General features: G+C 39.1%; 1 protein-coding gene across 1 annotated transcript; it reads right to left on the bottom strand.

The window, feature by feature from the left end:
- Nucleotides 1–602: 602 nt before the first annotated feature.
- On the bottom strand, nucleotides 603–27,688 carry LOC119899924 (excitatory amino acid transporter 3-like). The gene is made up of 14 exons (XM_038714750.1): nucleotides 27,644–27,688; nucleotides 26,035–26,146; nucleotides 19,818–19,958; nucleotides 19,424–19,516; nucleotides 9,539–9,653; nucleotides 9,157–9,199; nucleotides 9,012–9,074; nucleotides 8,713–8,894; nucleotides 8,338–8,448; nucleotides 8,089–8,211; nucleotides 7,768–7,959; nucleotides 1,437–1,571; nucleotides 1,223–1,339; nucleotides 603–1,012 (listed from the first exon to the last, which is right to left on the bottom strand). Exons 1-14 carry the CDS (start codon nucleotides 27,686–27,688, stop codon nucleotides 904–906), a joined length of 1,581 nt encoding a protein of 526 aa, XP_038570678.1. The 3' UTR covers nucleotides 603–903.

Here is a 27,688-nt window from a genome sequence, read left to right as displayed (position 1 = left end):
ACACTGTCCAGCGTCTCCCAGAAGCAGGCGCGCATGTGCTGAGGGAAAGCTGATTGAAGAAAATAACCTTATACTGAACGCTGGGTGAGTTAACTTTTAGCTTTTGTTTCTCTCTCTGACTTGCTAACAGCGTGTACACTGAAGCTCTCAGTGTTAGCTGCTCTTTTAAAAACACCACAAGTTGCTCTGTTGCTGTGTGTGTCATGTGTCGGCAGTGTCTATTTGTTCACTGCACATGATAACACATTACGCAGTTCAGTCAACCAACCAGCATATCTAGAAACGCTACAGACTCCTCTGTATTTATGTCAGTTTTTGGCCTCACTGCAGTTACTATCTCTGTCTTATAAAGACTTACTTGTTTTCATGTAATTGTCCACGGGATCATTATATTATCTATATAATATAAAATAAAAACTCTTGATATTGCAGACTTTTTTTATTTATAAAAGGTATTTGCTGGCAATTGTATTTGTAGTTTTCAATATAAAAGTTGTTGAAATGGTTTCAGTGTGTGTATCAGTACATTTTAATATTTGGCACATTTTTACAATACCATGATAATAATGATAACCGTGATAATTTTGGTCACTATAATCGTGATATGAAATTTTCATACCATTTCATCCCTACTGCTGATGCTCAGACCCTGTTTATGCTGAGATGAGTACACAGCTGCTGTCTAGCTCACTAGAATTAGATCTGCATAAACTACAAAAAAGGATATGAATACGCAATAAATCACATTAACAAATAATTTTCAACAGGTTCATTCAGCAGTTAATTCAGTATAAAATGCAAACAATTTTGAAAATGTAATAGCAAATAATTAAAACAACAATTCAAAGAGAAAAAGTACATTTTTTGCACTCTCCAGTCTGCCCTGTTCATGCTGAGCTGAAGCTACATGTGCTTGATCTTCAGCTGCTTTCTTGGAGCAGTTGACTTTCTGCTGTGTCGAAGGACTTGGCTGCTGGTATGGACCTGGACTTGGGTCAACTCCATGTCCAATCTATGGCCGAAGGTGCAGATGAGATTTTTATAATCTATGTAAATAATTGCAGGTAGATGTGAGCTTCATTCCACTCACATACTCTGATAATATGCTACTAGAAACAATGTGACTTGTTCATTTGTCTATGATGTATCGGGTTAAAATGATCAAATATTTGCTGATGTTGCCTTCAATGCTGTAAAAACAAAAGGTAAATTAAAATTTCACCTCGCCATGTCCTGTCCTTGCTCGTCCATTTGCTCCAGTTCTTTTCTTGACAGATGCTCAACAACCGCCACACCAATGCAGTCGCTCACTAAGCTGACAGAAGTGTTGCAGCGATCTCTGAAAGACACCACAGGGCTGAGTGCATGTGCTTCTTCACACTGTGCTGTTTAATGTCAAGTGTTGTAATCACTGCCAAAACACAGCTTAAACTTACAGCAATGATTCTATGACCAACAAAAGGGAAGCGTCCCTCGCAGGAATCCCGACGACTGTCAAAATGAAGAGAGTGATGACTGTTCCTGTCGCTGGGATCCCGGCTTCTCCTACAGTGGACACTGCTACCACCACACTGCAGGGGAAAGACACAATACTTCTTCACTACCACGTTCTTGTCAAAGCCACCAGACTCCCTTGGCAAAAATAGTAATTTTACCTTGCAGAACATGACTTGGTCGAAGATACTGTATTATGGAATTGTAAGCCATGTCCAGATGTCATTTTAACCCACACTGGATAAATATGACCTGGATGACAGAACATTCACAGACAACCTTGGTATGCAGTTATAGTCATCAGGCGTCCTCTGTTTTCTGTTCTCTGTTTTGCTACAAGATCTTCTTGCATAAAAATGACAAAATGGCTACTTGAATGGTGTTTACACCACCTTCACACTTGAGGAAGTTAACTTGACTGACATTATACCTCAAATTAATTATAATATTCAGAAAAAAAATTCTATTATTTTTATTTACTATTAAATAGTTATTATGTAAGTAATGTTATTATTCACTTTTTATAACTTAAATTATTTGGTAAAAAGTATATATGGTTATACCACAACGACATTTTTGCCATCAAACTCTCAAAATTTATTAAAACCAGAAATTTTAGACTAGGTCCTCAAAAAAACAATGTAATTTATGAGTTTATTTTCAAATTGTAATTTTTGACTAAACCATATGGATAAATGCTCCGTACTTGTATAGTGCCTTTCTAGTCTTTTCGACCACTCAAAGCGCTTTTACACTACATCTGCATTCACCAGTCATACACATTCATACACTGAGCCTAAGTGCTCAAACGGAAACTAACATTCACACTCATTCATACACTGGCGGAACACCCGCCAGGGGTTCAGTATCTTGCCCAAGGACACTTCGACACGCAACCAGGGGGAGCCAGGGATTGAACCGCCGACCTTCTGATTAACGGCCAACCCTCTCTACCTCCTGAGCCACAGCCGCCCCTAAATAGAAAATAGTTTGTGCTAGGTCACTGACCCTAATCCAGCTGCGTGCCTCTCTTTGTGTGTGGCAACAACTTCTTGACCGCAGTGAAAATGTTGTTTTTGAAAGGCTAAACGCCAATAAATATGGCCACTGCACGCACGCGCACACACACCTGAGCAAATATACTGGAAATCAGCAGAACTTGTTGGCCTGACGGCGGCCTGTTGGAGTTTAATAGAAAGAGGAGCATCTGTGTTTTTGACGGTTTTAAATTCATACCGTTGGGAAATTTAAATAGAGTAGTAGTAGAGAGGGGAGAGGCGGGTTTGTCTCAGCAAGCAGCTCAGTTTACAAGAATTTGCCAAATTTAAGAGTAAACCGTACTGGCTTTACTCGTTGACGTGAGCTAAAAGAGCTTAAAGGATACGGAACAGATGCTGAGCTGGCCTTCATTCTGTTGGACTAGTAAGTAATCATTTATTAGCTGGCTTGCTATGTCTTGTGTTGTGCTTGCCTGAGGTTTGCCTGTGATAACAAAGTTGTTGACTCGAGCAAAATCAGCTAGAGGTTTAGCCACAAGCTATAAGTCTCGAGTTGATGTTAGCAAACTTACTAGATCACATACAGTGACATCTGTAAAGTTACTGTAAGTGCTCTTGCATCGGTTACTGTCTAGCTTTGGTGGCTAGCTCTCCACTCAAGTTTGAAGCAACATTATGCTGCTGCTGGTGGGGAGCGGCGCTGGTGGAGAGCCGGAGCCGGGCAAGCGGGCAACATTACCGGGCTCAGCAGCCTCTGACTTTGCTCCATGTGTAATTTTTGTGTGTATGAGGTCAGAGCTGACACACATTTTTATAAGACACCAAAACAGTATGGTTAATCATTTTTTACCACTTGAGCCCTGCTACGTAGCGATATAGCCTACCGATGCAGATGACTAAAGCCAGCTAGACAATGAGGTCATACATGAGTGATCAAAGACAAGACTAGCAGACAACAGCTAATTAATATGCACGCACGCCACCAACAGGGGGTCTACTACAGGTGGTCTACATGTAGTTATATACAGCATTGCGAATGAGTTACTTAACGTTACGGTACCTTGCCCTTAGACTTAATCTGTCAAAATGATGGACAGGCTTCTGATTTTTACATCATTGTTCATAAAATTCTGGATGCAACACCAGAGACTAAAAGCCAAAGCTGCTGCCGGACAAAGCAAAACAAACCGTGAAGAGCAGACGTGGATAAAGTTTCAATAGTGACACTACCATCAGCTACTTCCTCTCAGCTGACAACACAATACCGTACACCAACAATGACTGAGACATCAGCTCACTGAACCATGGAAAGAACCATATACTGAAATAATCGTGCCACTCTAAAATACAGTAAAGATAACATATTATCATTTTATAACTAAAATCAGTGTGCTACTTGCACAAAATTCAATAATCTTTATTTATTTGTAGAGCACTTTTCAAAAACAAGTTACAAAGTGCATTAACAAGTGTAAAGACAATAATACCCACGAGACAATAATACAAAAACAATACAAGATAAAAGCATGAAAAACATTGAAAAGACTAAAATACACATTTAAGATGAATATAAAATTAGTAAAATACAATAAAATAAAAGGGATAAAATAAAGTCAAATAAGATCGGGAAAGGCTCTCCTATAAAAGTATGTTTTAAGAAGGGACTTAAAAGAGTTCACGGACTCAGCCGACCTGATTTCCTTGGACAGGCTGTTCCAGAGCCTCGGGGCCCTGACAGCAAACGCTCTGTCCCCTTTAGTTTTCAGTCGAGACTCTGGAACAGACAACAGACCTCTGCCCGAGGATCTAAATTCAACCCCAGTTCTTACAGGGTACCCAGAAAGACCTTTTTAATACCACCTAGGATGAAATTAAATACCAACTTTACATCTGGATAATGGAAAATCTGTATGAATTTTAAGCCCGAGAAAATTATTTACATTATATTTAACACACTAAAGCTTTTTTGGGTGTGTTTGTACTTTGATAAAATGAATCAAAGATGTCACTTTGTGCTGAAAAGTGGTGGGGACATAAGGGTTCAGATTAGGGGTGTGACGATACACTTAGCTCACATGCACGATTTACAATATTGGGTTCATGAGAACAAGACAAGGAGATATTTCAACACTATTTTGATGAATTATATTGCTGAAATATAAAAATCGAGTGGTCTGGGGGTCCCCTAGAAAATTTTGAGCACTAAAACACTTAATTTCCTCTATTCTGGAGACATTTTCTGCACCAATTTATGGTAGAATTGTCTTTATTTATACAAAGTGATTCAGGTGACAATTCAAAGAATATAATATAAAGAATATAATGCAGTACTCAGCAGCTTGTTTTTTAGCTTAAGAAACTTTTTTGGAAATTGCACATTTGTTTCTTCTATCTTTAAATGGCATTGCATGTTTTCTTATTGTGCAAATAAACCTTTCTCAAAGTATTTTCATTTGTTTTTTTTTAACATTTCTTGTTGCAAGCCATTTTCAGAACATATTTAACAAATGCTTTAAACGAAGTGATGGAGACATGTCCCCAGTATCCACAGTGTAAATAACAACTACGAAATGAATACAATATTTGTGCACAAAGAACTCTTAAGGGGTGAAATGGATGTTTTCATTCGATCCTCGTCTTATAGGCTACACACCTGTCTCTCCGTTGCTGTTGTAACATTAACTGACCAGTAACCTGCAGCGGGTCTTCCAGCTCGCTGTTCCATTAGCGCTCGCCATAGCGTGACTGGCTTGCACTCCGACCCGCTTGTTGCGCAAACCTCAGCGGCACTGCTCTCAGCCTCAACTGCCAACTTGTCCATATCTCTGGCTTTCTGAATTTCAGACACTTGCCCATTCTCAGGCGAAGTTAGCTTGGTAGTAGCACGTCAGAGACAAACCAACAATCAGACACAGAGAAACATACCTACTGTAAGTTCTAAGTAAATTACATGATAAACTGGTTAGCTAGCTCACAACGATGTTTATCAGTTTGATGCTCTAACTTAACGAGGCGTGACAGTTTTTTAACAAGGCATGACAATGCACCTGCGCAAGCTCGGAGAATGACGTATGATTTATGGAATTACTATAGTCATACGTCACAACTAAGCAATTTTTGCAACTTTGAGCACAAAATTAAGCTATTTGGCAAAAAATATTTGGCAAACTATGTGGGTAATCAACATTGTAAGGAAGTGACTCAGAAAAATATGAAATATAGAAATGTCAAAATACACTAGATTTTAAGACCTTGGTAAACGAAATTTAATACTTTGTAAATTAAATTTAATACTTTTAAGGACTTATTTTTGGAATATGAAATTTAAGACTTTTTTAATACTTTTAAGAGCCCGCGCGTACCCTGTCTTAAAGGGATACTATGCGATTCTGTGGAGAGTTTGTTGATAAACAAACTCATGAACGTGCATTGCCATGGTAACCAGTCCTACTTTGCTGAAATATAGCAGAATCCACAGCGTCTGCTGTCCGAGAGCACGTTAGCTGTCTCAATAAGAGGGCATGTTTTAGCAACACTGTAGAAGTTGTGACAACATGCCTGTCAATATTTAAATATCTATTGAAGCAAAATACTTTTCTAAGCTTAAATCTAAGACAAGGAGTCTAGCTTATTTATCGGTAGGATTATCAAGAGGAACTTTAATAGTTACAATTAGTGAACAACCATCATCAAACGAACAATATGTGTAAGCACACAAACACAGCATCCAAAACACAACAGAATAAAAGACTAGCGAGTTATTTGAAATAGTTTGTACAAAAATACAGTGACTGATAAGAGCTGGGAAGCACAGGAGCGACTGTATATCTCCAGGGCCGAAGTCAATGCTTTCTTCACTCCTTACTCAACAGTTGGCAAGCAACACACGGGAGCTCCTCTTTGTCCTGAGAAGCTGCAGTCTTTATTCTATTCACTGGGGCACTGTTCACACACACGCTCTATTTGTCTTCCACCACACACATACTGACAGTTGCGGCTAAGCTAACAAAGCTAACCAGCTGGGATCATCACAAACATGACAACAGACAGACAAGACAGTAATACTGAACCTGTCGTTTATGTGGAACAGCAAAACTAACGTTACTGACCTGTCCAGCAGAAACAGAGCAACCTCAGCATCAGTTTTCATTCCTTTCAAATGTTGTAGATTTATCCAGCATTGAAACCCCTCACAGATGTTAACACAGGTCTTCCGCTTCCCTGGTCTTATCAGGCATGTGATTGGCAAAGGGCAAAAAAGCAAGGAAATATACAGAGACCCCCCACACCCCGATAAGGATGGATGGTAAAGCAGGACCCATACAATAACTTATTTGGCGGATGTGTTGCAGCGGGAATCAAAGACAAATGTCACTGCGCGTTTGCCACTTCTCTATAATAATAATAAAAAGACAGCAGCAAAGGTTGTTGCGTGTTTAAGAGCCAGTGGCCTAACTGTTAAAGAAACAGACAAAGTTTTTACATTTCAACTCTGGCAGAGTGTGGGCGTGTGCGTGAGACGAGAACGACCGCGCCAGTCTGAAAAGGCCTTATAAACCCTGTCACAACCATTCACAAGAAATTATTTTATAACTTGCCAAAACCTTTAACATAAGAACATAAAGACTTAAAAAGCAACCATTCATACAGCAAAGTGTATATAGGCTATATGATTGATCAATCGACAACAAAGTCAAAGTAAACATTAGACCTATAACAAGTAATAATCAAATCATACCCAATTTATCCGATGCTTATTAAGTTCAATTCAATTTTATTTATATAGCGCCAAATCACAACAACAGTTATCTCTGAGCACTTTTCATAAAAGAGCAGGTCTAGACCGTACTCTATGATGATATTTACAGAAAGCCAACAGTTCCCACCAAGAGCAAGCACTAGGCGACCGAGGCAAGGAAAAAATTCCTTTTAAGAGGCAGAAACCTGCAGAAACCTGCAGAAAGCTGCAGCGCGGTCGCGCATTCACGTCAGGGATGGTGTGTTCAGTAGGGCAGCCTTAATATGATTAGTAACTGTAATACTGTTTTGGAAATAGTAATCCGAATGGGCAGCTGAATGCAAACATACATCCTTGTTGATACTTGGAAAGGAAGAAAACTTTACACACGTCAGCCTGTAGATGTCACACGAAAAACAGAGAGCTACCTACCCATGAGGAAATATTCACCGAATTTAACAAAAAGTGTATTGGATAAGAATCGCTAAGCACCCCTTTAATGCCAAGAGCGAATGAGAAAATATGATTGTGACTTACCCAAGTGTAACTAACAAGCTCCAGTTCAGAGTGATGGTATTGAGTTGGGCGATGAAAACTGCCGCCGACACTTCATAAAGGGTTGTTCCGTCCATGTTGACGTTGATCCCAATCGGCAGCATGAAGCGCGTGATTCTTCTGTCAATCATGTTTACTTGCTCACAACATTTTTCAGTCTGCGGGGCCGCATACCTTTGAGACAAAGTCCATCGCTTGTTAGTTCTTAAAGATCTATATATTCTCTCTATCTACTAATCTAAATCATCTCTGATACTATTCTGTTCAAGATAGATAGAAAGATAAAAATTCTAATTGTCTTACCTACGCGAGATGAACAGGGTGTCCTGTAAGGCAGGCAAAATCCCCTTCATGAAAGGAAAGGGGTTTCGTCTCACACACAGGAGATAGATCAGTGGTAGAACTACTGCTCCATGGATGGCAAGCCTGAAAAAGAGCAAAACCTACACAATGAATACTGATTACACCAAACGAAATAACTGGCAACAGCAACTCCAGTTTGCATTCACAATGTCTCTGCAACAGTGCAAAAAGTGCGAAAAGAGAACACACCCACTAATGACCACTGCCGTGAATTTTACGAGTTTTAAGAGTGTCTGCCAGTTCTCCCCAACCTCAACAACATAGCTTGCAGTCATGAACAGCACTCCGACAGGCAAGAAGCTGGAAAAGAAACAAGAGAGTGAAAATTACACTTCATTGACCTTGTTGATGGAAAATGTGAAACAGTTTAAACAGTTACTATTACAGCACAGGTTGAAAAGAAACCAGCCAAGATTTTGACAGCGCAGGAGAAAAAAATTAATAAATGTTATAGGGAACGATGTTTACTAGTTTATAAAATATGTAAATCATTATAGATTCAAAATTTTTTTAAACACAGAAGTTGACATTTTCTTCCAGAACATATGTGCTGTTTCACCTTACCCTATTACCATTTTGACTACATGTCTGATGGCCTTGTTGAGGGCGATCAGGATATCCACGAAAAGTTTCCCTCTTTCTCCCATCCTCCTGAGGCCCCGTCCAAAAATAATAGACCAGACAATCAGACCCACACTATTGAGTCCTTCAATGTTTTTACCCACCAGACGAATTTCTGTTCTTTTCTGAAACAAGATGAGAAACTCAGGGAGAACGTCTGCAACTTTGTGTATCAGCAATTATCACTGTGAATGTAAACTTGACACAAAATTCTCCATAGTGACAAAAGGAAACATGTTTACCATTTCCAGGTTAGAATTGTCCGAATCTGCTTCAATTTCAACCTCCACTTTCCGAGTCTTGTACTAATGATAAGAGAAAAATCCTGAATATTACATTGTTTCCCTTCAGGGGCCATATATTGCATACCTGAGTAAAAAAAAAAACCTGTTGATAGGTAGCCCGAATCAGATTATTTGGCACCATGTTCCTATAAAGAGAGTAAAGAAAAACCAAATACATCTATCATCATGAACCTGACGACTAAAAATAGATTAATCAGCTTTTAAATGTTACAACAACATTAACATTAACATTACTTAATGTTGTACCACACCTCACATTTCTGCGTAAGAAAACACTGATGGATGCAATTCTAAAGGAATACACGTGTTTAAAATTATCTGATTAAATGGTCCAGCGTTTTCTGAAATGTTGGTATAGACTGACCTAAAAACCTTGCTGAGCTGGAAACTGTATCCTAAACATGTTGAGAAATTAGTAGTGGAAGAATCAGGATGGTCTGTCAGAATCTACACTTTCTCCTCACCTTACTAGATCCATCAAGGCATCGACTGTGTCGAAGGTTTCATCATCATCATCATCATGGTGTGTTGCAGCATTCTGACTGACCCCGGGCTTGATCAACATTGCCAATATTAATCCTACAACACATAACACAGGAAGCAAAAACATGTATTCATTAGCTGTTCCATATGGACTGAATACAAGACTATACAATCCAAAAAAGGTTAAAATCAAGGGCAGCTGGACTTGGTTGAAGATGCTAGAAGACATTTCGTCCCTCATCCAAAGGACTTCTTCATTTCTGACTGACTGGTAGGGAAACTAAGCTATTTAACCTCAGGGGGTTTGTTTGCCAGGATCGTCGATATCGTTAGTGTTCCTGGCTGTTGTAACGACAGTCGTTATTGTTGAAATTAACCCCTTGTAAACTAACTCCTTTTTAACTGCTGGATGATGAATGATATTAGCCGCTGCAGGGCTCCTGCTAGAGAGCACAGAGTCACTAGTGGTGGTTCAAACTTCTTTACTGATCGTTGCACGAAGTTAACATATTACAGGCAGTCACGCTGTAGGCCTACATGAGTAGTAATGGCAACAGTTTCTGCAATAAAACACAGAGAAAGGCTCCATAACCATCACACCAGTTAGATCCTTATTACAACTTTGGAGAAGTAACTGTTAATCACTTACAGAAATAAATGTACAACTATCACCATTCTGATTAAATAAAATAAAGATGTTCTCCGTTAGTGATAACATAGGCTGTGGCTTACATCAGCTAGGAGCATTAAACACATGGGAACTTTAGCTAGCTAGCCATGCAATCACATGGAGCAGAAAAAACAGGTAAACACACGACATTCAGCACACCTCTGCCAACAACAACTTAGCCAGAGGTTAATCTACCGTAACAACCACGGGTTACATATAGAGTCTGACTTACATCGTCTCTGACTGTTTTCAGGCAGCCGCTGTAATGGAACAAAACTTCGATGTCTTGTTACAGCTCCGCTATTTCTGCGTAACTTCCGCCACCAGTGTACACCAGATGAAACCACGGTATCCTATGACGCGACTTCTTTGTTCACCTGCATCCCCACCGTTGAAGCAGTAGAAACCATAAGGCAATGGCTAACACAAGAGCACACCCTGGACAACACAACTAGCCTCAGCCCTGACCAGATCTGCAAATTACTCGACCTCTGTCCAAACACCACCTATTTCCAGTACAACAAAGAATTCTACAGACAGAAGCATGGCTGTGCCATGGGTTCACTGGTATCCCCAATTGCGGCGAACATCTACATGGAAGAAGTGGAGAGCAAAGCCCTCAACTCCTTCAGAGGAACAGCACCGAGCCACTGGTACAGGTATGTGGACGATACCTGGGTCAAAATTAAAAGCCAGGAAGTACAAGCCTCCACAGAACACATCAACTCTGTGGACCGCAACATCAATTTCACACGAGAAGATGTCCACAACAACAGTTTGGCCTTCTTGGACTGCGCTGTACACATTGAAGGGGACAGGAGCCTGCAAATTGGTGTTTACAGAAAACCCACCCACACAGACCAATACCTACTCTTCAATTCCCACCACCCACTGGAGCATAAGCTAGGGGTCATGAGAACACTGCACCACAGATCGGAAAACATACCAACAAGTGCCCAAGCCAGAGAGAAGGAACAGAAACACCTGAAGGGGGCACTTACAGCCTGTGGATACCCTAAACGGACCTTTGTGAAAACAGCCACAAGATCCAGGAAGAACAAAACTACAGGGGATGAGGAAAAGAAGGTCAAACGCAACAACATTATGATTCCATACGTGTCTGGAGTATCAAATACAACATCCCTGTGTTTTTTATACCCAAGAACACGCTAAGACAGATGCTGGTACACCCCAAAGACCGCACCCCCAAGCACAAGAAAAGTAATCTAGTGTATGCAGTCCAATGCAGTGAGGAATGCACAGACCTGTATATAGGGGAGACTAAAGAACCACTAGACAAACGCATGGCTCAACACAGAAGGGCCAACTCCTCAGGTCAAGACTCAGCAGTTTACTTACATCTGAAGGACAGAGGACACTCGTTTGAGGACCACCAGGTGCACATTTTAGAAAGAGAAGATGGATGGTTTGAAAGAGGTGTCAAGGAAGCCATCTACACCCAGGTTGAGAAACCCTTGCTGAATAGAGGAGGGGGCTACGCCACCACTTACAATGCGGTCCTTTCATCACTTCCCAGGAAACTCCACAAACTTTCAGTCTTGGCCTCGGGTAGTCCTAACAACCATAACGACTGTCGTTACAACAGCCAGGAACACTAACAAACTAGCGGTATCGACAATCCTGGCAAACGAACCCACTGAGGTTAAATAGCTTAGTTTCCCTACCGGTCAGTCAGAACTGAAGAAGTCCTTTGGATGAGGGATGAAACGTCTTCTAGTATCTTCAACAAAGTCCAGTTACCCTTGATTTTAACCTTCTTTGGATAACCATGACCTAGATGACTGAGAACCTTCACAAACACTATACAATAGCTAGATAAAAATATCACACTACACTACAACTGTAAATGCAGAAACACATGACTTTTAGCATTGTGTCAGTGTAAAAGCTGTTAAGTAAATGCACCACTAACACTGGATTTCATGGCTCTACAAGAGGTAAACCCTGACATTATCACTCTGCAGCCCAACAGCATGAATGCCAAATTAAAAACTCCCTTTAGCTAAAATGAAAAAGCAAAACAAAACATGTAACCTCGTGAAAAAAACAAAACAATCTCTATGGATAGACTAGAGTTAGGGGAGAAAATGTTCGGATGTACATTGCTTTAGAATATTAAAAATATTTAAACTTAAAGCCCCCCATGGATTGGTCGTCTATTACTCTGAGCTGAGCTATTTTGTCCACAGTTAGAATACAACCATATACTTGATCTTCTGCATGTAAAGTTGACTTGTTATGAACTTTACTAAGAGGATAAATGGTAAACTGGAGAGATTAAAACAGAATCTGAGTTATTTCTGTTTATGTTGGCTATAAGAAACACAACATTGTATGTACATCACCACTACTTACAGGTGCTGGTCATATAATTAGAATATCATCAAAAAGTTTATTTATTTCAGTAATTCCATTCAAAAAGTGAAACTTGTATAATGTATACATTCATTCCACACAGACTGATATATTTCAGATGTTTATTTCATTTAATTGTGATGATTAAAACTGACAACTAATGAAAATCCCAAATTCAGTGCCTTTGGCACTGTGTGCAGGTGCCAAGTCCTGTTGGAAAATGAAATCTGAATCTCCATAAAGTTGGTCAGCAGCAGGAAGCATGAAGTGCTCTAAAACTTCCTGGTAGACGGCTACGTTGACCTTGGACCTCAGAAAACACAGGTGGACCAACACCAGCAGATGACATGGCGCCCCAAACCATCACTGACTGTGGAAAAATTTACACAGGACTTCAAGCAACGTGGATTCTGTGCCTCTCCTCTCTTCCTCCAGACTCTGGGACCTTGATTTCCAAAGGAAATGCAAAATTTACTTTCATCAGAGAACATAACTTTGGACCACTCAGCAGCAGTCCAGTCCCTTTTGTCTTTAGCCCAGGCGAGACGCTTCTGACGCTGGTTGGTGGTTCTTGAAGCACTGACTCCAGCTGCAGTCCACTCTTTGTGAATCTCCCCCACATTTTTGAATGGGTTTTGTTTCACAATCCTCTCCAGGGTGCGGTTATCCCTATTGCTTGTACACTTTTTTTCTACCACATCTTTTCCTTCCCTTCGCCTCTCTATTAATGTGCTTGGACACAGAGCTATGTGAACAGCCAGCCTCTTTAGCAATGACCTTTTGTGTCTTGCCCTCCTTGTGCAAGGTGTCAATGGTCGTCTTTTGGACAGCTGTCAAGTCAGCAGTCTTCCCCATGATTGTGTAGCCTACAGAACTAGAATGAGAGACCATTTAAAGGCCTTTGCAGGTGTTTTGAGTTAATTAGCTGATTAGAGTGTGGCACCAGGTGTCTTCAATATTGAACCTTTTCACAATATTCATATTTTCTGAGATGCTTTTGATTTTGGAGTTTTCATTAGTTGTCAGTTATAATCATCAAAGTTAAAAGGAATGAACACTTGAAATATATCAGTCTGTGTGGAATGAATGTATACATTATACAAGTTTAGTTTTTTGAATGGAATTACTGAAATAAATCAACTTTTTGATGATTATTCTAATTATATGACCAGCACCTGTACACGACAGCCTCATTTGGCTGACAATAAAATTAATCACATCTTATGCAGTTGCAATTATATATATTGACCAGATGCAGAGTGCATTAATGGTTAAACATGTTTTATATAAAACTATTGATCCATTCCTATAATTATAAATTGCAATTAACAATAACGCAAAAACCAGATTGGAACTTTTTGTGTGGATGCACCAAATAGGTATGGTCAAAATGAAACAACATTTAAAACTAGAAAAGACTCAAAAACAAACCAAACCTGTACAATTGTCAAGATTTTATTAATAAAAAATATTTTAAATAACATTTACTGGCTCTACATGAAAATACACACAGATCATTCTTTTAACTGAGTACAGTGACAGAACAAAATACTTTCTTGCAATGAGAGAAGTCACACCTCAAGCGTTGGCTGAGACATATTTGTTTACCAGATTAAATCTCTCTTTTAGAGATATGTTTTAGATATCTTACAAATAGACAAATGTGACCGAGGATAATATAAGTTGTAGGACTGATCTGGCTTTGCCTTCATTAATAAAGTTGAAAACCGCGAAACCAGACTTCTGTGCTGGTTTCACATTTATGTCCTGTGTTAAACTGTCAACCGACAAAGGCTGACTGCCTCATCCATCAATGAGGATCTTTTGGCCCAATCTCCTAAGCAAGGCAGGTGCAGTTGACTCCTTGAGGGCTGATGTGTATGCTGGGGAAAGGAAAAACATGTTTATAAAATATAACACACCATCACAGCAACCTCTCAGCTTCCATCGTGGTTGAAATGCAGAACTACCGAGAGAAACCTGTGGAAAAGGCAGATCATGCAGTTCACATGTGTGAAGAAATCCAGAAGTAAAGACAACATATAGGACATTTGTAATACCAAATTCTTCTTGTATTGTGAGCCAACACTGCTACCTTGTGACTAAAAAGTGGCATTAGCTTTTGTTTGCACTGAATATCTATGTGCACTGAATATCTATGTACATTAAATACTAGTTTCTGTTAATAAGGTACACCAAGCTAAAACTGTTGGCTATTTCAAAATAGAATCTTTACTCTACAGAATTAGCTGGGATTTACTTCAGTACAAATGTTGGTGTGATGCATTTCCATTTATATAATTATTCTCATTCTTTGCACAAACAAGACTGGATTATTTATCATGTTTAACCACAAACCGTATAAGGTATGTCGTAACTGGGTCCAGCGTGCTGTGTTAATGGATGTTCTGAACGTGGGTCACCATCACATCTCAGTTAGAGTGGAAGAAGCTGCAGTTGAGTACAGATGTTTAATAATGGCTGGCCTCCACAGATTCAGGTCCTTCTTTTCTGTAAAGAAGAAAATGTAATTATACCAAAAGCCGACTTAAACGGAACAACCACCAGCCCTGCCATGAGGTCGACCTGTACGAAGCTTATAATTTTCCTTCTCTGCTGATTTTCAGTCTAAGATGTGTTAAATAATATGTATGTATAATGTCTCTTCTTAGGTTTCAGTGTGTTGAGCTTTCAGGACCTCCATATTAATGAGCTGCTAGATGACAAAAACAAGCAGAGAAGCTACACACTTGTGGTGCCAATGTTCATTATTAAAAATTTACCAAAGGTTTTGATGCAGTATGTAAGTTTTCATCATCAGAGTAGCTATGACCTATGATTGTACAGCTGCTCTTGTCACATCTTTGCCTCCAGCTTGGCCAAAGCCATGAGTGGTCCTTTTATAAAACTAATTATCTTACAAATCTACAAAACTGAGTATACATTTAGATACAGGGATGGGGATCGAGACCCGGTTCCAAAATTTCTCAAAACCCGAAGATCAATAAGGTTGGAGCTTATCAATACTGCTCTCGAGACTTGCGGGTCCTATGATGTAACGTTATGTCTCGAGCGTCAATTTGGTTTGATTTTGCAACGCAATGGATAAGAAAATCATCAGTCTGCAGTCTCTGCCTGCTCTCTGTCGGCTCCTACACACACACACCCACGCAGCAGAGCGAGAGGCTGCGTCGTCGCGAGATAATACGGTGAGGATTAAGTTAGCTCCAAACTACTGTAACGTTAGTTGATGACAGCTACGCTCGTTACTGTACGTATGTGCAATAAAACCTTCGCAAGTAAAAATACAATACTTTATCATTACACCTGTCTGTAAGGTAATGTTAATGTAGAAATTGTTAATTTAATCATCTCTGTCCTCAGCATCTCATCCTGTATGTTTTATACAAGCACAGCTAACGCTAGCTTGGCATTAGCCAAATGTAAAAAAAAAAGCTAAATAGAAAGCTGACCATCTGGAGCACAGACTGGTCTGTAGTCTTAAAAACTCAGCTGCTGGCTGAGACAAACCAGCCGCTCCTCCTTCTACCTGGTAACGTTACCTGCAGGCAGCGAGAGAGGAGGAGGGACTGATACAGACTGATGTTATTCTTTCTAAACGTCACTCACTACTTGTGATGTCAGATAAAGTTATTGAGTTACTTTGCTGTTGTAAACATTAATGTTGCTGCTCTAGAAACAACATTTAGCTGTATTTAAAATATTAAATTAAAAACAACCAGGCAGTTAATTTGTACACTTCAATATATGTTTATTTATCACAAGTGATGTCTTGCAATATTTTCCTCATACCGTGCAGGCCTACCTCATGCCCACTGGGTCTGGTCTTACCAAATAACCATCACTAAATAATAGATAGTAAAGTATCGATAGTGGTATCGATAAAGAATCGTATCGTTAAGCAGTCTCAATAAGGGTATCAATATCAATAAAATTAACGATCCACATCCCTTTTTAGAAATATCACATTATACACTGAAACACACCTGAACACAGGAAGAACATGCAAACTCCACACAGAGAAGCCCATGGCTGTATTCAAACCTGCCTCGCGAATTGAAATTAATTAATTATTAGGATGTAATACTCACTCACAGACAGACAACACGCCATGTTAATTAATAAACGTTTTTACTTCGTCAACTAACATTAGTTCCCTAGTGTGAATAAATCATTTGAGACATTTCACAATGCACAACTCACCGCTGATGGCATCGCTTGTCAGCTTCAGACTTCTGATACCATTTCCTCCGCCAATGCATCGGTGAAACAGCCTTCAGTAAAATGCGTGTTGCAGACTGTATATAAGACGGTGGCAGGTGAAAGTGCGACGCGTTTTGTGTCATCTGTCCTCCAACACCGCATGCACAGATGCCATAATGAAAATGAACAGCACACTAAACCAAGAGGAGGAAACTAAAAATAGAATGAAGACCCTCTGTTAGCTAACCCTCTGCAATAACTACACCTGGCTAACTACAACTTAGTTAATTTAGCTAATGTTAACTAAACTAGAAAGACAAACCAACAATCAGACAGAGAGACATACCAAGTTTTGAGTGAATGAAAAAAGTTTAAAAGCAACATAGGGAAATTGAAAAAATACACATTAAAAAATAATAAAAGTTACAGTGCAATGTACAATCAGGGTTAAAAGCAATGGTAAAAAGCTAAAAACAAAGAAAAGAAAACAGGACAGTAAAAGTTACAGTGCAGTGTAAGTTATCAATCTACTAATTAAAGGCAGTGGTAAAAAGAAAAATCTTAAATATTTAATTAAAAGCAATGGTAAAAAGAAAAGACTTCGGTCTTAATTTAAAAGAACTGACAGTTTCAGCAGACCTGCAGTTATCTGGGAGTTTGTTCCAGATATACGGAGCATGATAACTGAACGCTGCTTCTCCTTGTTTAGATTTGACTCTGGGGACAGAAAGCAAACCTGACCCAGATGACCTGAGAGGTCTGGATGGTTCGTAACAAAGCAGAAGATCAGAAATGTACCATTTAGTGCTTTATAAACTAACAGCAGGATTTTGAAATCAATTCTTTGACATACAGGAAGCCAATGTAAAGACCTCAGAACTGGAGTGATGTGATCCACCTTTTTGGTCTTAGTGAGGACTCTGAATCAGCTGCAGCTGTCTGATGGATTTCTTAGGGAGCCCTGTAAGGACACTGTTACAGTAGTCGAGTCGACTGAAGATAAATGCATGAATAAGTTTTTCCAGGTCTTGCTGAGACATAAGTCCTTTAATTCGTGATATATTCTTCAGGTGATAGTAGGCTGACTTTTTAATTGTCTTAATGTGGCTCCTCAAATTGAGGTCTGAGTCCATGACTACACCAAGATTTCTGGCTTGATTTGTGGTTTTAATATTACAGATTGAAGTCGAGCGCTGACTTTCAATTGTTCCTCCCTGGCTCAAAAAACAATAACTTGAGTTTTATCTTTGCTCAATTGAAGAAAATTCTGGCACATCCAGCCGTTGACCTGCTCAATACAGTTACTCAGCACCAGTATGGGATCTTAGTCCCCTGGTGAAATGGTTCTGTAAAACTGTGTGTAATTATGGTAACATATTTTGTTGTTTTTCATAATCTGAGCCAGTGGCAGCATGTAAATGTAAAACAAAAGAGGCCCCAGAATGGAGCCTTGGGTCATTTTTGTCAGCTCAGATGTGTGTTTACCTATAGACACAAAGTAGTCCCTGTCCTTTAAGCAGGTTTCAAACCATTTTAGTACTGTGCCAGAAAGTCCAACCCAGTTTTCAAGTCTGTCTAGTAATATATTGTGGTCGACTGTGTCGAATGCAGCACTGAGATCCAATAATACTAAGACTGAAATTCTGCCACTGTCAGTGTTTAAATGGATGTCATTGAAGACCTTAACAAGAGCTGTCTCAGTGCTGTGGTGTGGTCGAAAACCTGACTGGAAGACATCAAAACAGTTATTTAGTGGCAAGAAAGCACTAAGCTGTTGAACAGCTTTTTCAATGATTTTACTTAAATATGGGAGATTTGATATGGGCCTATAATTAGTGACCTGTCTAGATTGCTCTTTTTTAAGAGTGGCTTAATGACTGCAGTTTTCAGGGCCTGTGGGAAAAAACCTGAGAGGAGAGAAATGTTGACAATTTGTAGTAGATCTGAGGCCATGCATTTAGAAACATTTTTGAAAATACCTGTTGGCAGAATATCAAGGAAACATGAAAAGGATTTCAGATGTTGTATTATGTCCTCCAGGTTTTTATGGTTAATAGAATCAAATTGTCTCATGCTATATGAATTGTTTTTAAGTGGACACAGGGACAAGACATATCCTGTTATTGGCATGGAGGCAGTGATTGCCTGAGTCATACGTCACCACCCCGTTTTAACAACTAAGCAACTTTGAGCACAAATTTTTTTGTAAATCTGTGACAAAATATTTGCCAAACTATGTGGGTAATCAACATTGTAAGGAAGTGACTCAGAAAAATATGAAATATCATAGAAATGTCAAAATACACTGGAGGGGGGCTTTAATGCATAATAATGTGCTTCAGGTCATACGTGTTCACTATGTGTTTGTATGAAGAAATACGCCAAATCTAATGTTGTCTAATATAACAGTCCTGCCCAACCCTACCGTCATTTAGTTTATAATGTTCAGTTTTTGTTTAAACTCTGAGGTGAGAGGTGTTGGTTCATCTTTAAAGTCATTTTGGAGGCTGTAGTTGTTAGACTGCATTGGGTTTAGCTACGTGTACCTATTAAACTGGTAACTAAGTTTATATTTCAAGTATGGTATTTCTCTTACCTGTAGTAACAGACAGAAGAGTGGTTGAGACAAAGTATACTGCTGCACGTACACAGATTTTTCTTGACGTGCCAACACTCTGAGTACAGATTTCTATTAAAAATAAAAACATGACTTGAGGTATTAAGACTGAAGGTGAGAGCATCAAGAAAATCATTTAGGAGTTTTCCATCACTGTAATGTGATGGAAAGTTATCTCATGTGAGGTTAGGTGTGTGTTTTTTTTTTTTTTTAATCTCTGAGAGGATTATTTCTTTAAATATTTGTAACTGGTATTCAACCCAAAATGTGAGAAATTGCTGTCAGCTATGTAAATGACTCGTATTATTACTTTTTGCATGCTGTGTCTAACATGTAGCCTAATGTAACAGTGAGAGATGCACCTGTGGCTTACCTATTATCACACCTGACACAATGAGAGGAACGGTAACCAAGTGAAGCATTCGAATGAGTATTTCTCCTGGAAAGGCTAGGTAGCTTTGGTCAAGGTCCGATAGATGGGCGTATGTCTTCAGAATTGTTCCCAAACCAACGCCTGTAAGACAGAAACACAGATAGATTTAAATAAATTTTATGACTTCAGTACAGGGTTTCAAATCACTGAAAACAGAGATGTAACAAAAGCATAACATAAACCAAAAAATAAGTTTAATGCCGCTGTGTAAAGCATAATATAACATGACAGAACTAAACTAAATGTCAAATACAGTTAGGGCTGGGGCGACTCGTCGACGTAGACGACGTAATCAATGCGTGCGTCGAAGCGTCGTCGATCGTGCGTCGAAGCGTCGTCGATCGTGCGTCGAAGCGTCGCTGCATCCGATGGGATTCCCCCGGAGAAGCTCCAGCTACAACACCGCGCCTTCAACCGTCTAAAGTTTGGGAGTATTTTAGACAGACACTCAACTATGTGCTGCTTCGTGAGCTCTGTGGATTGGAAATAGCTTCACTGCTAATACTTGGAAGCAGCATGAATACATGAAGCGAAAGTATCCCGGTGCTCTGACGGCAAATCGTGTTTACTTTCTGTCTCCACACAAGCACGACACATTATCAGCACGAGAACACATAGTCCATTAAAATGTGTGTATTTCTTCATCACCTTCATGTCAGAAGTAATTTCTGCCCCGCTGCTGTCATGGTAACGTAACATTACACCGTGTGTCATCTGACGTTTCATATTTTCTGTTTATTTAACAACCACGTATGAGCAATATTGACATAAATCTATGTCAGAAACATTAAACGTAAAGTAGTCCAATTAATGATTAATGATATTGTTATTATCATCACAACACATCAGTGGCGTGGAAATTTGATTCATTTTAAGATATGCTACTATTGTCATTATTCTAATGTTCTTCATCAGGATGATTGAATAAAATATGGATTTATTGATTAGACATGTTTTTGATACTTATTTTGGATAAATTGGTATGTTAATAATAGGCAACATTTTTTTCTTTAGAATACACAAAATTAGTCGTTCAACTAATCGAAAAAATAATCTTTAAATTAACTGACTTGTAAAATGATCGTTATGTACAGCCCTAAATAGGGTACAATGAATCATAATTAATCATTTGATTATTTATGTTGTCACAAGTGCAGATACTGACCTTCATATTATCAGCTGAATACATGTGAAAATTCCAAGCTAGCTTATTTTGTCTAAACAAAGGTCAAAAAGAAATTTCAAAATGGCAGGTTCTCCCCTATTAAATATCACACACCTGTATCATATATGCAAAATTTCATGTCTGTAGAAAAATGTTTTTTGTCACTGATAATCACATTAGTTTTGGATTGTTTAATGTGGCCCCTCTGTGTGCAGAGATAAATGAAGCTGTCTAAAGTTAGAGTTAAGAGTTAAAGTTTTGCTATGGCAACCAGCAGCGCTTGTAGAAGCTGCTTCCAACATCGCTACACTTTTGTTTTTTTATCTGTTTTTTTTCTGCCTTTATTGCCAAAACATGTGTTATCTCTACAGTCATTGGAAGATGAAGATGGGGTTTGTGGATTAAAGAGCAGCAGACTACGATCTGCCCGGCCCAAACAACCGGACCAGGCACCACGCTGGGTGCAGTAATCCCTCAGAGGAGAGGAAAGAGAGCCAGGAGAGGAGCCATGCTGGCCCAGCTTTTTCCCAAATGTCAGACTGTTTATTGTGAAAATGAAACTTTCATACTATCATCTGGTTGCTGCTGTTTACATTCACCCCATGCAAATTTAAAAAATGCGTTATACTTGTCTGTAAATATGTATATAAATAATTATAAAACGGGTAGGGGTAGCTCAAATCAAGCAATCTGATTGGTTCATAGTAGTAATCAGCATATACAACGGGTATGACGTTGAATTCCTTCGCACAGATCCATATCATTCCGCGACAAACAGGTTTTCGAGTTATAATCTGAGCTTTGTGGGGGTCTCTCGCTCCATTTACACCTGGTATTAAAATGCGATCCGATACAGATCTGATTTCGCATTTTGCAGATGCATTTTACTGGCAGAGATAAATAAATAAATCAATAAATAATGATCCAGTGTGAGATAGATAGAGAGAGACAGAGATAAATCATTGCTTATTATGTGATTCAACATGAAAACGCACAAACACACACACACACACACCTACTACTTGCCCCGGATGTATGCGATATTGCAACAATGTTTAAGTTTCAATAGCCTGTTCAAAAGACTATTGCTCAAGGAGACGCAATTCCGCCCTTTGTGATAGGTATGATATTCAAGTATTATTTTACGAAGCTGAAGTTAGCTTCCAATTCGGCAGTTAAGGGGAAAGTTAACTTACGCTGCTGAGCGACCGATTCTATTAATTAGAAACTTTATCCTCTGTGGAATAATCTAGCCCAGATCTGAGAGCTCTAGGTATGGTAGTTTTGGATCTGGACCTGTCTAATGTGTTCTACACATGAATAAAAGCAGATAAGTCATCCTTTAAAGCATTTTAAAGAGATGGTATTATGCTTTTTGGCTTTTCCCCTCTCCTTTATTGAGTTACATATCTTTTTTGTGCATGTAACAGGTTTGCAAAGTGAAAAGTCCAGCCCAAAGGGAGTTCCCATCTCCCACAGAAAGCTCTGCTCTGAACCGCTTGAAAACAGCTCGTTTGTAGTCCAGCCCTTCACTTCCTTGACTTGTGACGTCACAATGAAAACGCGTCATAAAGCTTGCCAAGTGGCTAGCGGGGTCAGGCACGCCCTTAAACCAAGCTAGTCTGAGTGGAGGCCCTTTGGCTCGACTCGCCTTTGTTTGGGTTTCCATTGTAGAAATGTTGTACTTGTACCTGCTTCCAGGTACTTTTTTTCTTATCAACTTACCTCCGTCGAGGTTCCAAGCGAGCTGAGGGATACTAAAATGTAACGTGAAAACATGACTGCTGACTGGTCAGAGAGAATATTCACTATTCACTGCATCATAATTGTGTGCACCAGACAGAGGCCAGCAACAGAATGTTTTACAGTTTTCGTATGTAATTTCATCGCTAAGTCCACTTCTGAGAAGTTTTGAGGTGAGAAATCAGCTGTGTAGATTTCGAATATTGACAGTTTTACGAGAAGTGATGGCGGAACAAAAATGCTTGAATATTTTCGGAGTTGAGGAGCTCCGCAAGTGGCTGCGGGTGATGCCTGTGCCGACCCGCGGGAGGAGCGTGTGAAGCCGGCCAGCCGCCCGCTCACAGAGCCCTCTGCTCCCGCCATCACACAGATCGCTGCAGCAACAACGGCAGAGGAAAACACAGCTAGAAGGTTTTCATACAGCTTATCTGCCTTTACATTCTGAGTAATGTTGAAACGTTTTAACCGTAGATATATTTTAATAGCTGGTGTGTGTGTCGCATTGAACATTACGACACGGCAGTTGTGTGTGGCATCGCTATGACAACAAGCTACGTTCTATCTGTGGGTACTATCTGCAACGGAAAACGGAGCAGGGCCGAGTAGAGTCAAGTCTATTTTTCTGCAACAGTTCAGCGTTTAGTCCTGATGGTAAGATGTGGAACAATGATGTTGTGTGGTTGTGGACTTGTGAGTAACTTTTACCATCTGCTAGGTTACGGTCAAAGTCTGAAGCGGCTTTGATTTGGATCATGCTAACTTGTTTCTTACGACCCGCCCTTCTCTGCTTCTGATTGGCTAGTAGTCCTTACATGGGAACTGCGTATGTGTAACTCCCAACAAAGATTTTGTATAAGTAAGATGCATCACTCTGTAGCTCAAGAGCGGAGCGTACAACACACAGAGTGAAAAGAGGAGCTGCAGCAATGTGCAGTATGAGAAAAATATGGTGTTTTTTGAAAATTAAACCATGTAAACCTGTTCTGGTACAACCCCTAATTAAGATTTTGAACCTGAAAATTAGCATAATACCACCTCTTTAACAAACTGAATAAAGGTTTCACAAATCTCAAGCTATGTTTGATTGAAACTTTAGCCTCTCTGTGACAATCTAGTCCGGATTTGAGAGCTCTAGGTGTAGTGGTTTTGGATCTGGCCCTGGTCTAATGTGGTCTACATGCAAAAAAAGCACATTAAGTATTTTCACAAATTGAGTAAAGGTTTCACAAATCTGAAAATATGTTTGATTGAAACTTCAGCCTCTTTGGGACAATCTAGTCCAGATTTGAGAGCTCTAGGTATGGTGGTTTTGGATCTGGACCTGGTCTAATGTGGTCTACACGTGAAAAAAGCAGATAAACGGGGTGGCGATGGCGCAATGGATAAGACTATGCCTTTGTTGTGAGAGACCTGGGTTCAATCCCCCACTGTGACCCATCCACCATTGTGTCTCCAGAGGCGTGCCACGTCTGACATGTATAGCAATTGGAAGTCACTTTGGATAAAAGCGTCAGCTTAATGAATAGATGTAAATCGGCCTTTAAAAATAAAAGTTACACAAATCTTAAACTATGTTTGATTGAAACTTTAGCCTCTCTGGGACAAGTCTCTGGGACTTTCTCTTAGGGCTGGACGATATGGCCAAAAACGTTATCACGATAAAAAGTTTCATATCTTTCGATATCGATAATTATCACGATAAGTACCAAATTGTTATTTCTTTCGAGTTTAAAAGCTGATTTTTTTTAACCTGATGGTTAATTGTGGTTCAAACTCTTCTTTATAGGCAACACTTGAGGCCAAACAGTGGGTAACTTCACAAATCTGAGGTAGAACATTCAAAACAATTAGGATAAAATCTTTGTCAACAAATATGCATGAGTAAAGGGGCGTCTGGAGGTAGAGTGGGTTGGCCGTTAATCGGAAGGTCGGCGGTTCAATCCCCGGCTTCCCCTGGTTGTGTGTCAAAGTGTCCTTGGGCAAGATACTGAACCCCGAATTGCCCCTGGCAGCTTCCACCAGTGTATGAATGTGTGTGAATGTTAGTTTCGGTTTGAGCACTTATGCTCAGTGTATGAATGTGTATGACTGGTGAATGCAGATGTAGTGTAAAAGCGCTGTGGTCGAAAAGACTAGAAAGGCGCTATACAAATACGGAGCATTTACATTTAAACATAAGTAAAAAAACACAAGTAAAAACTTTTTTCAGTTCTTTTTCCTCAACAAAATAAACATCTTAATAAATAATAATTCCTAATTATGTATGTTTCAAGTAAAATAAAAAATAAAATCCAACATTTACTGAACATTTATTATATTGTTATTGAAAAAAAATATATCCCATAATTATTGTTTTACTGTCCAGCCCTACTTTCTCTGCAGATGTAGTGAGCATTGCGTCTTCTTCACTCCCATGAATAACTCCCACACACCTAAGACATGTTTTAGCCTGTGTGTGTGTGTGTGGCTGTGACATGAGGTTACTTTCTGTGCACACATGTGAAACATGGTACAGTGCAGCCTGTTTGTAACGTTCAATTTGAATGGCAGAAAATTGGATATTTGCCACTGCCCCGGTCACGTGTCGGAGCCAAGTAAGCAGAAATAAAGGGCCTATTTCAGTCCCCAGCTGATCAATCTGCGCATTTCTAGCTGGAGAAGATGAGTTCCAGTCCAATAAGCTGTTAAACAAGCTACAAATAAGAAAGGTAATGTTATAATAACAGAGTGGGCTCATAGAAAAATAATCGGTTATGACCCCCCGTGACTTCCCCCAATGCTTTTTGAAATAAAGTCAAATTGCAGTAATTAAGTCTGTTAGCCTACTTTATTTTTTGCAATACTTGGCAACCGTTTTATAAAAGCAATAGCTCACTTCAGGCCGTGATATACGCATATTATATAATAGTTAACTGTGATATAATAAGCATATACCACGGCCTGTCGTGAGCTATTGCTCAACTGTATTGTTTTATTTTATATGTTACCATATTTTAATGTAGACCTACACTTACTTATATGTTGTGTGTGTAGCACGAGAGAACTACAAATTTCGTTTCTTTATGCAGCCTTGTGCTGTAACGTTATATTGACAAATAAACAACCTTGCAACTTGTAAGTTAAAGTTAACGTTAGTCAGCTAATTTAAACTAACGTTAGCTAGCTTGATTTAACAGTTAAGTTACCGTGAGCTAGACTGTTCTTCAGTTAGAGCAGGTAGCTAGCCTTACATTGTTTAAAATCACTTACCCAGGAGAACAGCGACTATGGTTGAGAAGGTTAACACATTGCTTTTCCTTTTAAAGAAACCTCGGGTTTTTTCTGCAGCAGCTTCTGGCGCAACCCTCCATTTCCGTGCAGTCTAAGTTAACCCTAGTTGAAAAAAAACACTTGTTAGCTTAACAGCTAACGCTAGCATGACCAAAGTTACTTGGCTAATTAAAATTATTCGATGAAACATTGTATTTTAACAGTAAGCACATGTTTAAAAGTAGATTGTATTGATAGTAAATTGTTTTGAATTCATACTCACAAGATTGACAAATAAAGTTCAGCAATGGTATCTTAATGTTATACTGTGGTGGAGCTGAGCCCCCTGCTTCAGTGTCTGTTATTATGTTGTTGTTCAAAGAAGATCTACAGCCCCTGGTAACGATGTGACAGAACGATCATGGGCCTCGTGGTGGAGTAGACCTACTGGAAAACCCTGGAATGCAAAGTTTAAAAAAAAATCAAATTAATTATTGTCATTACTAAATTAAAATAAAATATATAAATCGGTGGAGGTTGGACTTGCAATGAAATATGCTGTTTTTGGCATTTCATAATTGCATTATTCATAATTTAATTTAAATTATAAATAGGCCTACAGTTTACCTTGTGTTTTTTTTTCCCCCAATGTGTTTCTGATACCGGTTCATTCTGGTAAGATTTAATTCTTTTCTTTTTAAAAACAAGATTTGATCTTCAAAAAATCTTTTTCAGAAATGGAGAATATAATATTCTCTTCAGCAGATACTCCACGCAAACCTCATTTCCCCATGGTTAAAGTATCACATAGTAGGCTACAGCATGTTGAGAAAAAAGAGCTGGGAGGTGGTTAGATTGTAGGCACTATATCACAGATTATTATTAGTTGTTTAAATGAGGTATAAACAGTTTATTAGTGACCAGGCAACCCTAATAACCACTACAGATTTATGTGTGCAGCTGTTGGCTGAATTAAGTTAAAAATAAAAACTCCAATACATGAGAGACAGAGATTAAGAGATGAAGGGAAAGAGACTGCTTATGCATAGGGACTAGAATTGTGTGTCTTGTGACTTTAGAAAGTAAACAGAATATCAGATCCGCTCATGGTAAATAAAAATAAATGAATAAATAATAGTCAGAGTTTTAATGTGTGTCCCACACTATCAACAGGCAGAATTGATAGAAGGCACACTGTAATGGGAATTATATTTTAATATAATTCTTTAAGCTTATTGTACTCTTATAGTTTCATAGTTTACTAATCTCTTATTATAATCATCATATTTTGTTTCATCAACAGTTGTTGAGAGCCATTGTCGGTGACTCAGCAAGAAAAGGGAGAAAGTTCACCTCAACATAATACAACTATATATTGATCATTGTGTAGTTGAACAGCTGTGTATCAAATAAAGGTCAAGTGTTGTAAAGTGTTGACCTGCTACAGCTGATGATTTCCATCTCTCGTCCGACACGTGGAGAATCCATCTGCAAATGTCCGTTTAATATTACCATAAATCTCAGAAAGAACTCTTCTTCTTAAATTTGCTTTATTTCAGACATTTCTACTACTGTGTGTGCAAAAAGGTGTAGTAGCTAAATAACAGACTTTCAGTGAGGGCAAACTGTTGGTGTGGTTTAAATGGGACAGCAT

This window comes from Micropterus salmoides, unplaced genomic scaffold, assembly GCF_014851395.1.
Source record: "Micropterus salmoides isolate LMB-PRFRI ecotype aquatic unplaced genomic scaffold, ASM1485139v1 Ms_hic_scaffold_12, whole genome shotgun sequence".
NCBI classification, from domain to species: Eukaryota; Metazoa; Chordata; class Actinopteri; order Centrarchiformes; family Centrarchidae; genus Micropterus; species Micropterus salmoides.
This window is presented reverse-complemented; position numbering and strand designations above follow the sequence as displayed.